The 12,671-nt window shown below is 40.7% G+C and overlaps 1 protein-coding gene across 2 annotated transcripts in view; it reads right to left on the reverse strand.

Annotated features, from left to right (window-relative positions):
• scube3 (signal peptide, CUB domain, EGF-like 3) overlaps positions 1-12,671 on the reverse strand; it is a 154,000-nt gene that overhangs the window by 99,662 nt on the left and 41,667 nt on the right. For both annotated transcript variants that reach the window (XM_079557699.1, XM_079557698.1), the window contains exon 3: positions 10,400-10,525. In XM_079557699.1, the coding sequence (XP_079413825.1) occupies positions 10,400-10,525 (126 nt within the window). The remainder of the gene's footprint in view (positions 1-10,399; positions 10,526-12,671) is intronic.

Raw genomic sequence — 12,671 nt, forward strand, 5'->3', positions numbered from 1 at the left:
GAGGGGCCTAGTTTAGCTGAAAAAGTAAAACCATCCCAATGTAAAAAAGATAACAATACAAATTACCAGAACCAAGTTGCAAGTGGTGGTTTGTGGCAAAGTAATTTATATTGCGGTCAGTGGAGACATTTTTTCTTCTTTCATTTTTTCTCTATTTCTTAGCTTAATTAAAAAACCTCCAAACAAAATAATTTGGATGTCTGAACATTGTTTCCCCATTATTGCAAATGAAGTGTAAGTGTCGTTGGTGTGTCTACTTTTTGGTGTTTAGTCAATAACAGAGGAATGCTTTTTGGCCAAAGAGATAACGCTCCGTCTCTAGAGCCAGACATTCTCACATTGTGGTCAATATTCCATCAGCCTCCCATTTCATCAGTGGACCTTTACAATCTGCCTTTGCACATTCAACTGAGCGACAATTCAGCTGAGTTTTATATTCCCAAAACAGCAAATTGACATAACAATTATATCTAAAAGCCTATCCTAAACAGCAGCAACAACCCTTTCTTTGCTGACACTTTGAAAACTCGATTTAAAAGGCACTAACAATGTAGTGGTTTGCGTTCTGGACTCTGCAGCATCTTTGGGGAAGGCTAAAGGCAAAGGGCAGTCATTCCCTTATAGATTGAACAGGGAATTGCGCAGGAGTAAATCAATACCAACTAAATCAGTGTTGTTCAATAGAAATCAAAAGAACATGGATAGGTAAGTTGCGTGTGTGACCTTAGCTTCAGTAGGCAATGCTGAAAATGTCTGAGAGCAGCGGAGCTCGAGCTCTGGTACGTGGGCTGCATCCACTTATCCATCAGTCTATCTATAAAGGTTCTACATTACATAAAAGGCTTCAAATCTGAAACAGTTTACTCTGAAATTAGGGTTATACACGCAATCAATCATCGATCTTTATTATTTAAATATGGTGGCCAACTGTTACGGCTCCAGGCCTGCAGGTTCCCTTTTTTTTGTATACGAGTTTGTCGAGTGCTTTACATATGTGGTCATCCTGGCTGTGTGAGCCCCGCTGCCGATTGGTGGATTGCCTTCAGGCTCTGCTGCTGATTGGTCCTTAATCACAGGCACTTGTCTGTGTCTGACTGGTGGGGCCAATGGCCGCTGGCTGCTCTGCTTTTTGGCAACAACACTAGGGGCCGCAATTGGCCCGCTATTGCTGTAGTACCTCCATATTTAGCCACTAGTCTCCCATTGAAATGCACTGGACTTTAGACACGTGAAAAACAACTTTAGAGCCTGATCCCTAACTTTCTTAAAGTTTCTACAGCTAGATATTCCTCCTGTGATAACGCTGGGTTAGTTACAATTAAGGAGGCCAAGGCTGGTTTTCGTAAAAAAAACTTTTAGAAATCTCGTACTAATGAGGGTCGGACTGTTAGCATTGGAGCTGCGCGAGCTACACGTCATGCAAGGGCCGAGTCTACAGTGAGAATGCCTTTTTTAGGAACATGCTTCGTCAGAGCTGGGAGAGGGGAGTCTGTAAACCTGCCATGATTTCATTGTGGCAAACGGGGGAGGAGTGAGCAGGAGACGTCTACTCTTTTTAATGATCTTTGGGTGGGGCGCATGAACACCTGGTCATAAGCCCAGCTGCCACTCTGGGCTGCTGGTTTTTGTGGCCAGTGTGACGTTTTTGTGTCTCTTCGTTGTCACTGTTTGTAACTCAGAGACACTCGTTTTCAGTTATTTAGGTTGTGTCTCCCATTTGTGTTTTTTACTGTCACTTGTTTTGTAAGCCTATGTGACACTAGACTGTTTTAGTTGCAGACCTTTTTTTTTTTTTTGGTTTACGCTAAGTTTCTTCACCTTTGTATATAATGTACCCCCTTCTGTTGGTTGATTTGTTCAAATTTACACCTTTTACATTAAATAAATCCTTTTCGTAGTCCCTCTGGGGTGTAATGCAAGTGTTAATGGGAGATGAGCCCCAATACACACTAATGGAAATCATCTCACTCGACATGGTACTGACTGTATTCTGTCTACAGCTTTCGTTTTGTTGATGAACATTTTGCAAAACATTGTCACTTTATCATAATCACAAGAAGCTAAGAGGCTAACGGGTAAAGCTAACTGTGCAGTATTTACAGCCAAGTTTGAGTGAAAAAAATATCTCCATTGTGCAATTGGGTTGTGGCACAATGTACAACATCCCTCTCTCACTTTGTCTTGTCTGTCAGTAAAGAATTTACTCTCACAGCCAATGAGTAAAAAAGTTACTTAGTTCTCCTTTAAATTTCAGCCAGGCTGGGTTATAACGACAACATTTCATTGCATTATGGTTTAAATCAGGGCTGAACAATATTATAGAGAAGAGGAAATTTACAATATATCCTTTTGAGTGTAGTGATCATATTTGCCATTATTGTTTAAGAGTATTAAAGGGACTATACAGAGTTTAAAAATGTTAAAGCTAAGTATTTACCTCCTCTGCATGTTCCAGTCATGTCCTAATGTGTAGAATGAGCCCAGACCTATTCACCACAACTGCCTCTAAAATCCTGCACTGTCACTCAAAATGTTGTTACTTGAGCATAAAATGACCAACTTGCATCTAGTCTCTTTGAGCCCACAGTGCACATTTTAAATACATTATGGAAGCTTAAACATACAAGAGACAGGACATTCTGTTGTTTCCAGATGATCTTATCTTCTATGACCTAAATAATTGCTGTTTTTGCATTTGACAATTGCCGCAAAAAAAAAAAAAAAATGTAGTGAAACCCAGTTTGACACCATTCTCGTCACAATGGCTAAGTGTTTAATGCTTTATGCGTAGACTGAAATCTTCCTTCGCAGCACATCACGATAAGCTTGAAAATTGAGGTGGGATATTCGCAGACTGCATATGTTTGGACAGCGTATATTAAACCAGTAACCCATGATAAGACCGATTTGGGTTTCGCAGGACCCCAACCAAAACACACGGGTCATAAATGCGGGACGACGGCGGCTCTACAGTGGGGAACTAATAGCCTCGCTGCATCTGGTTTTCATTGTAAAGAGGATGTGTGTTTTGGATTAAATTGACATTGATTCCTCTGTTTTTCCTAAGACTCTCCAAATCCTCCCAGAGCCCCGCACGGCGAGAGGAGCATCGCGGTGATTAAATCTGTTCTCCTGCCTCTCCTCATTCGTGACATTTATAAAAGGGATTCTTCAATGCACTGGTGTGAGAATAGGGGCTCTAAATTATACAGTGAGTGACATGTCTGTTTGGTCGCATTGCTTCCACCTTGCTGGCTTCCTGACACGTTTTCCGAAGGGGGTTTTAGGCCAGAGGCAGGCAGCAGCGCGGCGGCAGTAGCATGAGGTCTTAACGCTCCGGTGCCTTCGCTATCATTATGCTGCCAACAACGGCCAATTACAAGGAGGAGTCGTTTGGCATGTGCAACCGGCAGCAAAACAAAGAAGACATCAACGGAGGTGAGGGAGCAGCGTTCGAACAACACGAGATGATGGGGCATACAGGTGATACTTGAGCAGAGAGAGGAGGGGAGGGACAGTGCAGAGTGACCATTCAATCACTTCAAATAAGTTGGGATTTCTCGACAAGAAAACTTCGGAGACGCCACTAAAATGGTGACTTTGTATTGGTTTTGGGGGGGACGCACAGTATGTTGATAGATGGAAAGACAGTAATGGATCTTTTGATAATAAAAAGTGGATGTATATTGTAAATGATGCTACATAATTTACACTGCCTGGTAGGGGTAAAAAAAAACTCACTGCCTGCCTGTGGGGACACTGTTATGATCTGGGGCTGCTGCAGTTTAGGTTCAGTAACACTATGTGCCCAAAGAACAAGATCAGCTGAACATTGTGACTGACAAAGTTATTCCATCAGTGGATTAATTCTCCCCTGATGTATAGCTCTCCCCATATAGAGTGGTTCAGGAAGCATGAGACATTCACATCTTAACCCCATTGAGAATCTTCAGGATGTGCAGCGTTGGGCAGTGGTCACACTATCCCATCATCAATACAAGATCTTGGGGGGGAAAAAATAATGCAACAGTGAATCTTTTGACATCACAGAAGCTTATTGTAATTAGAGCTAAAGGCGGTCCAATGAAATATTAGAGAGTGTGACCTGTTTTGGGGGTCAGGCAGTGTATAATGGAGACTGTTAAGGGTTTAACAGAGGTAGGGAGATAGACAGACTCAAACTTCATATCAGTACATCAGGTCCAAAAGGGTTTAACATATTTTCAAATTAGACAAAACTGTTTAAAATGCATCTAAACCAGAAAAAAACACCACTGACATAGTATAACATTTGTGAAAGGAAGTTTAAAATATAGTCTGACCTTATCCCAAAACCTTTTATAGACAGTATTGATTATAGGCAACACGGTGGCTCAGTTTTTTTTCTCAAAAGCACAGAGATCGCATGATTCCTCCATATGGTTTCCTCCAGGTGCTCCGGTTTCCCCATCAACCCAACATTGTTCAACATCTGGAGATGGGTCCTTGCGTGCCACTGCGGCTGCACATTCGTCCTGGCACTTTGCCCAATTGGCATCGAAGGCAGAAATGAACAAACACATTTCCCTGATTGAGTTTCAGATCCACATCACACACTCCCACAATTTTAGTTTTAGTTCGGTTTGTTTCAGCAGTTTACATTCATTTTTCAATTCAGAATTCATAACTACACAGAAGCTCAATAGGAGTCGGCTGAAAATTACATTGACTTTAGATGAGAACATTCCTCAACAACTAAAATTAAATTAGCAACATTACAATCAGCAACTTTAACCTTAGACTTAGCAGCACAGAATAAACTTTTAATCAAGAGAGAATATAACAACATAACAGCGGCACTATTTTTAGTGTATTTTCAATGCTATGTTTTCATAGATGCACAATATTCGAGCAATGATTCCATAGACTGGAGAGCCCAGGGTGAAAGAGGGTGAACTGGGACTCAAACCCGCGACACTAAGGTTGAAACAGTGTACATGACAGCAGCCCCGGCCCTCTCCCATTGACTTTTAATAAACACAATTAAAAAGGGATATTGGCTTCACTAATGGAAATTATAAACTACAAAACATGTTTTTTTGTGATGGGTATTTATTTAATTATATAGAAGAATAATGGAGGGTTTGGTCCTAACATCCTTTGTTTTGCACTTCACAACACACACACAGACTGCTCTGTCTGTGCCCTTCACACACAATATATAAGAAATAAAGAAGACATTCAAAAGGCGAAAAACCCAGCGAGCAAAAGCCTTTGTGCATCGCTGTTAACTTAGCTTGAACTCTGTAGATCAGGTGGAAGTCTCACAGTGTGAAGCCCTGGGCACATCTGGTCAGTCAGATCAGTGAGGGGCCGGGGCTCAACTCCAGGGGCCAATGGGACTAAACCAAGCTCAGGTGCCAAAAGAGCTTTAGGCCCAGAGGAATCTACAGGGTCTAGACTTAAAACCAGGGCTAAAGAGCTTCCTTCCTCCTACTGTTTGTGCTTAGGATTACCGCAGAGCCACGGGGGTTAGGACCAAGCAGAAGAAGTCATCCAGAGTATTTTAAATCCTCATGGTGGGAGCTGGTCTTTGAAGGTTACATAAACGTGCACGGCGTGGCAATTTATTTTAATTTAATCAGTGAATTGAGGCTAAAAACTCTTAAATATTGTAAACACTTATTTAAGAGTCAAAGGCAATGGGGGTCAGAAAGTGTATGCTAACACCATGAGTACAATAGAAATTTCCATAATCAGAGCAGTAATTACGAAATACATGCAGATTTGATAAGTGCTGAGTGAGTCTGGAAATAAAGTCTCGTACAGCAAAGTTTTACAAGACTGATTTTACACCATAATTCAAAGTGAATCTACTATGAGCATCTCGCGCAGACAAACGATAACGCCGGGATCGATGAGAGCAATTGAGTTTGATACACCAGCAGCCGCACACGAATGCCTCGCAATTACACACCTGCACGCGAGCCTCGAGCCGATGCACCACGCTGCAAATGGCCCACAAAACACAGAACCCAGCGCTAAATGACTCAGAAAATGGCTCTGTTTTACACTGCAGGTACATGTGCGTAAGCAAAGACATGAGGGAAAGAGGATAAAAGCAGGGAACAGCACGAAAGATGGTATGAGCCGGGGCATAATGGGTTTCTCAATGTGTTTTTCTACAAAACATGTCGAACATAAGTGAAGAAGCTTTTGTTATTAGGCTCTTTTCCTGCTTCAGCTGTTTACAGCTGGTGTACGGTTCATTCTTATGAAACATGTCGGACACATGGTAAGAGTAATAGCAAAAAAAATACAATGTTAACTAATAAGACTAATAAGACTATTCTATTCTTTGATTATCAGGTTATATAATGAATTGAACTAAATTGAAAAATGTTGCACCCCTCCACATTGGGCACACAATTTCTTTTTTATTTTAGAAAGTAGGGCTGAATGATATAGACAAAATTTTATATTTCGATATTTATGCCAGATATCTCGATATTGATACGATACGATATAACTACATGTTCAGTGAAAAACATTTTTCAGAAAAATAAAAACATCATAATACAATTGTTTATATTTTGCTTTGTCGATATTAATATCTTGAATGTTCATATCTTGGTGTCGATACGATAACGTTATATCTTTCAGCCCTTACAGAAAGTAGCAAAAACAAAGTAGAATTTGTTTAATACAGGGAAAGGGTTTTGATCCATATTTGCTTTGAATGTATCAATCAGGCGTTAGAAGCTATTGATTAAAGTAAAAACAATAAAAGAATACTGATCTACAATGGAAATGAGATTCCTAATCTCAGTGGGACTTTCCTGGTTAAATAAGAGAGGTTAAATAGAGGGACCACGATACGCACCAATAGGTGCCGCTTTTGATGCCACAAGAGCTGCCACAAAACCTGCTGCTGTTATGGCATGTGACCACACGGTACGGTCACATGCCACAACAGTGGCAGGTTTTGTGGCAGCTCTTGAAGTCACATGCCCTGATGAGGCAAAAAGATCTCAACAGCTGCTTATGCAAACTTGTATTTCTGCTTTTCTCCCCTTTCACCCTGCTGTCCCATCTAATAATACTTCCTTTCTAAAAGTCGTTAAAAAAAATATGCATACTTAGCCTTTAGCATCCATGTTGATGATATGCAAATTGCTACAATGAGTAAAACAGCTAAACATGCAATTAATTATAAAATCTTGCAAGGATATGACATGTGACATATGTTGCTGATGATTGCTGTAAAAACAGTGCCATTCTTAGCCCAGAGATGATGTTCTCCACTCACTTTATCAAAGCCAAGAGCCATTTGTTATGTTTTATAAAATGCAAAACTAGTAGACCCACCGAGCCTCTGAAAAAAAACTACAGATAGAAGGGGATGTATAACTGAATGCACTTTACATTGATTAATGGCACTTTACAGCTCAGCAGATTGAAAGAGCATAGTATATTAACTTGGAAAATATGGTATTTACATGGAAACGAGTTAAAAATGCAATTTCGATTCCAGTCCAAATTAATAGTGCAGCCCTTGTCTGCATGCAAAATACTTGTTAGTGTTTTAGACGAAGCAGTGGAGAGCATTATGAAGATAGAAGGAAGGGACTGACCAAAGGAAGCTCGCATACCCTTTGTTCTAACTTGATTAAAGACAGACTTTCCATAGAACTATTAATATCTCTTAATTGAAACCGCACATAAAAGCCCCGGCCCCATATGTCCACACGCATCCTTCAATCTATGACGGAGAGTATAGCAGCAGCAGCGGCGGCGTAATGTTTTTACTTCATTTCATAGGCCTGCTTGGAGTAATATATTCTGTGTTAGGCCAATATGTACGCCACACCAGTGAAATATTAAACCATGGGAACGTAGGTCTGGACAGCAACTCACTCAGCGCTCCCCAGGTCAAGTCTCTTCATAAATTCACCCACTTTCACCTGTCTTATTAAGTAAAGGACCCGACTTTCCGCTTTAGCAGAGTAGCAGGTTTTTCAAGCAAGGAAATGACCAATTCTTTAGGTCTCAAAAGAGGTCCACCTCAGCTCCAAAAACACACATTAGCATCCGTGATAGCACACCAGACAAGCCGGGGAGGGAAATTTATGCAACCATATGGGTCACACCGCTGGGCATAGTGTGTGAAACCTGACACATGCAGTTAAATATAAACAAATCCGCTGTCAAGTATAGGGCTAAACCATGTTAGAAAAAAACAGGGTAATAGGACAGAGTAAGGTCAATTCTGTTTAATGAAGATGTAGAGTGAATTTAACTATGAAGACATGATTTATTTCCCCGCTACCTCCTGTCTGTTTGGCTCAAGTTTCTATGGTGAAAACAACAGGAGATCGCTGGAGCTCATTATTGCCAATTGTGTTAGTAGAATCTGCGTCCCCCATCACCACTCAGGGAGAGCTGATGGTCCACATTCAGGGACGATCATACTTGGCGCAGTTGGTAGTCGAGAGGTTAAGGCTGCTGCCGTGTACAGGGAAAACTGTCAAAGCCTCAGCGTCGTATCTGAATGTCTAACCGTTCCTCCTCCCCTTTCGCCCTGAACTGTCGGGTCTAATAAAGCCTACGGGCCAAAAAATCCTTAATAAAATAAACTATAGTGTCATACTAGCTTTTGATCAAACCACTAAAGCTGTATGTTCCCTGTATCTGTGACAAAACTGTAATACGATTAGCTTAGACTGGCTTTAGCCTCTCTGTCTCCGCTCTGAGGCTTACAGTTCATTGATGTGAATGAGTGTGAGATGCGACTAAGAGCTTAAAACCGATTATCAACCAATCACCTCATAATCCATACATACAGTGGGGGAAAAAAGTGTTTGGTCAGTTTCACATAGACATTCTATTGGATTTTGGCCAAATACTTTTTTTCTCAATATCACCCCTCCCTCACGTCTGCTGGAGCCCTTCTCTATTCACATCTCCACTGCAGCAGCAGAATCATCAACCACATCAGAGAACAAATCTTCACATTTCTTTTGTTGCAAACCTAGCTTGGCCTTTTTTGAATTACAATAATGTAACGTTGATGAGCTAAAAGTAGCTCTTTGGGGACTAAAACATGACAATGAGTTAATGAGTTTACGCTAATAAGACGAGACGAGAAAGTAGTTCGTCAGACCGTTGGCAGACAGGTTAAGTTAAGCTAGGTTGCATTATTTGTATCCGTAGGTAAATGTGTCTTGCAATACTGAGAAAAACTAGACAAACATTAAAACACATGATATAAAACATATTTCAATTGAAAGTGCTCCAGATACTAACAGCATGTGCCTTTGCTAAAGATACCACAGACTCAGCCTCACTTCTGTTACTTCCTGAGGCGACTGTGGCTACAACAGCAGCTTACCACCACTGAGTACGGCGTGAATGAATAATGACTGCAGTGTGGTGCTTTGAGAAACTTGGTAACACAGGCTAGAAAAGCGCAATACAAGTGTAAGCCATTATTATATGAAAATGAGAGAATACTGTGTGAGTAAAAATGCAGCTGATCCACTTTTGCTCATAATTGACACTGACATACAGTACTCGTTTTTAACGTAAGAAAATGCTTGGTAAATGACCCTTCAAAGACAGAGGCTAGAAATTGCAAATACTTTAAAAAATGATTTTAGAGTATTTCAGTGTTGATTATAATTAAATAAAGTATTTTATGATCATGAGTTACAACATAAGTGATTTACCTTCATCTTTCATTTAAAGCAGAACTAAGTAACTCATGCCCCTCACTGCAGGTGTCGTAGCATGCTGCGTTATTTTTTTTACTTATTAATTGTTCGTGAGAGTAAATACTACACTAACAAAAACACAAAGGGAGAAAGGGATATTGTACATTGTGCCACAACCCAATTGTACAATGGAAATAAAAAAAAATTCACTCAAACTTGGCTGTAAATACTGTGTAAGTGGCGCTAGCCCGCAGTTAGCTTTGCCTGCTAGCCTGTTAGCTTCTTCTTCGTGATTCTATTAGTGTGTATTGCGCCTCCGACCCGGTGCAGGGAAAGTTGCAAGGGTGGTTTTCTGGCCAGAGACACCAGGGGGAGATGAAAGATACCCACAATCATCCCATTAGCACTTGAATTACAAGTTACTCAGTTCTTCTTTAAAGTCTCAGCATTGTTTCATGTTTTTTGAAAAGTATTTTACAAATTCAATGTGGGCAGCCACTGTTGAGCTCCAATTCAGAGCAAAAAAGAAAGAAATCTATTCAGTCTAAGTCCATTCAACTTTAGTTTCAGTGGTACAAAAAAAATGCTTCATCATTAATTAATCACAAAACAATGGCAACATAAAAAAATCAAAATTATCCCTTAAGACATCAGACATCAAGGCACAGGGATAGACATAGGACTTTTAACAGCATTCTTGCACTTACCGAGGCAGTTGTGTCCGTCGTGAGCCAGCCGAAAGCCGTCGTAGCACGTGCACCTGTAGTTGCCCGGGATGTTGATGCACTCGTGAACACAACCCCCATTATACTCTGTGGCGCACTCATCCACATCTGCAAACAAAAACACAGGCGCTAATGTGAGGAGGGCTGCGTAAAGAAAACACCGTTCGGAGTAAAATCAGCCAAAGCAGCTTTTAAACGGTGAGCCTAATTAGTGCATTGTGGGAAATGATGTTGAAATGAAAAGGCTTGATGGTTTGTTTGGTTCATTAGAGCTGTTCAGTTTGGAGCGGGTAAAACAGAAAGGAAAACAGCAGTAATAAATGAGTTCAGCTGTTGATAATGTGATTCTGTTGGAGGCAGCAAACAAGAGAATTTCATCTTGTTTCACGGCTAAAATGCGTTATGCAGTAGTGCATACTTTGCTAACAATTTCACCAATTATCCTTGCACACATTTTTGTATTGTGAAAAATATGTTAGTCTGCTATATAACTGCTCATTTGATGTGACTTAGGTGAAGTATTTGTTCTAATTGCACCACGGTCGATTAGTGTTCGGTGATTATGAGCTCTAAATAAAAGTGGTAAAAGAATAAATCTAACAGCAATTTTCCAGAAAGGCAACAGAATTGCAATTGCACCATGTTTATGCATTAAAAGTACGTTTCGAACCGCGGCACATTTCAAACACGCCCAGGAGCATTAACATTTGATTGAAGACTGAAATGGGAATTGCTGAACTAATACAAGAAATTTTCAGAGCATGTTTGCAGAGGCCTTAACTGCAGCGTTAGCAGGTTTTACACTTAAAAAGACCCCATGGAGGAGGCACATGAGGGGTTTTGCAGAGTAAATTATATTAACTAAATAATTGAAGCTTGTGCCATTTGCTAATTGCAACCATTAAATTTTGATTTCAAAGGGTTAGTCTTGCAACCAGAAATGTGACCTCACAGAAGTAACGGTTTTAATTGCCGCACTATATGAAGTCTTAGGGGGTCATTTATGGAGACTTATGGTGAGTACAAGCTGGGAAATGGCATATAGCAAATTTACCATTTGTAATTGCATGTATTATTCAGAGACACAAATTGTATATGTAAATGAAGGAATGCTGCGTTAGTAAAAAATAAAGTGTAAATTACTCTGCTGTTCATCCACTTTTGCATGAGCTACTCATTTGGCAACTGACCCCCATAATGCATGAAGTTTACGTGTAATGTATGTGTGTGAACTAAAGGCTATTTCTCCGAGAACTTCTGATCTTGATCCTGGCTCAAAATCTGGAAAGAGTCTTGAGCACTGCACTGCCGTCTCCCACTGCTCCTACAAGAGTGATGGATAAAGCACACCTTAACTTTACTACTTTTGTATTGCTGCCTAGAACAAACAAAACAATGAGCAATGAGCCAAGTGTGCTTTGTTTACCCATTCTGTGACAATACACACATTGAAAGCAACTTCATTTAAGTCTTGAAAAATATCCTCTCAAAGAAGAGTGAATCTATCAACTTCGCAAAGTGGCCGAGCTCAACAGTGACCCTGTTTCTTTGCACACCACGGCATTATTGACATGAGTGACTTAGCCAAAGTCAGAACTTAATATAGCTCAGTATTGATTTTCACCACGATGAATCAATGCAACCTTAAAGTCCTCATACCTCACTGGGCTCCTACAGCAGCGAGGGTGAGACAGAGAGGCTGCAGATCGCTGTGACAGCCTGAGTGGAGTTGTCTGTTACATTTACAGTGATGGCAGAGGGGACCCAGCGCCCTAGAGCCCCAAACATGCTGGATAGAGAACACTCAGCACTTACAAGCCCATTTAGGCCCGATGATCCGCTGTGTTCGAGGCAGCTTCACTCAGGACTTAATTGGATTTGACAGCGCAGGGATGGGGCCGAAACAATGAAAACTCTCCCCACACATCACTGTCATCCCGCTATCTCTTGACTAAATCGCTGTCCCACTTCTTTTGAGATGTACAACACCCACTAAGTGTCGGCTCTCAGAAAAGGTTTGGATTGGCTCTGTACAATGCACTTGTCAAGATGGAAAATGTCAGGGAACAATAGTGTATTTAGAACATACAAGAAAATGATGGACAGATTGAGTTCTGACTGAGCTGAACAGTAATATATTAGTAATGAACAGAATTGGTTAAACAGGCATTAAAAATCCATGGGACAGAAGTATTCAGAAGGTGAAATAAAGTTTGTTCGTTTGGGTCCATGAATCCAACCATTCCTGTTGTTG

This window comes from Gobius niger (genome assembly GCF_951799975.1).
Source record: "Gobius niger genome assembly, chromosome: 6".
Lineage (NCBI taxonomy): Eukaryota > Metazoa > Chordata > Actinopteri > Gobiiformes > Gobiidae > Gobius > Gobius niger.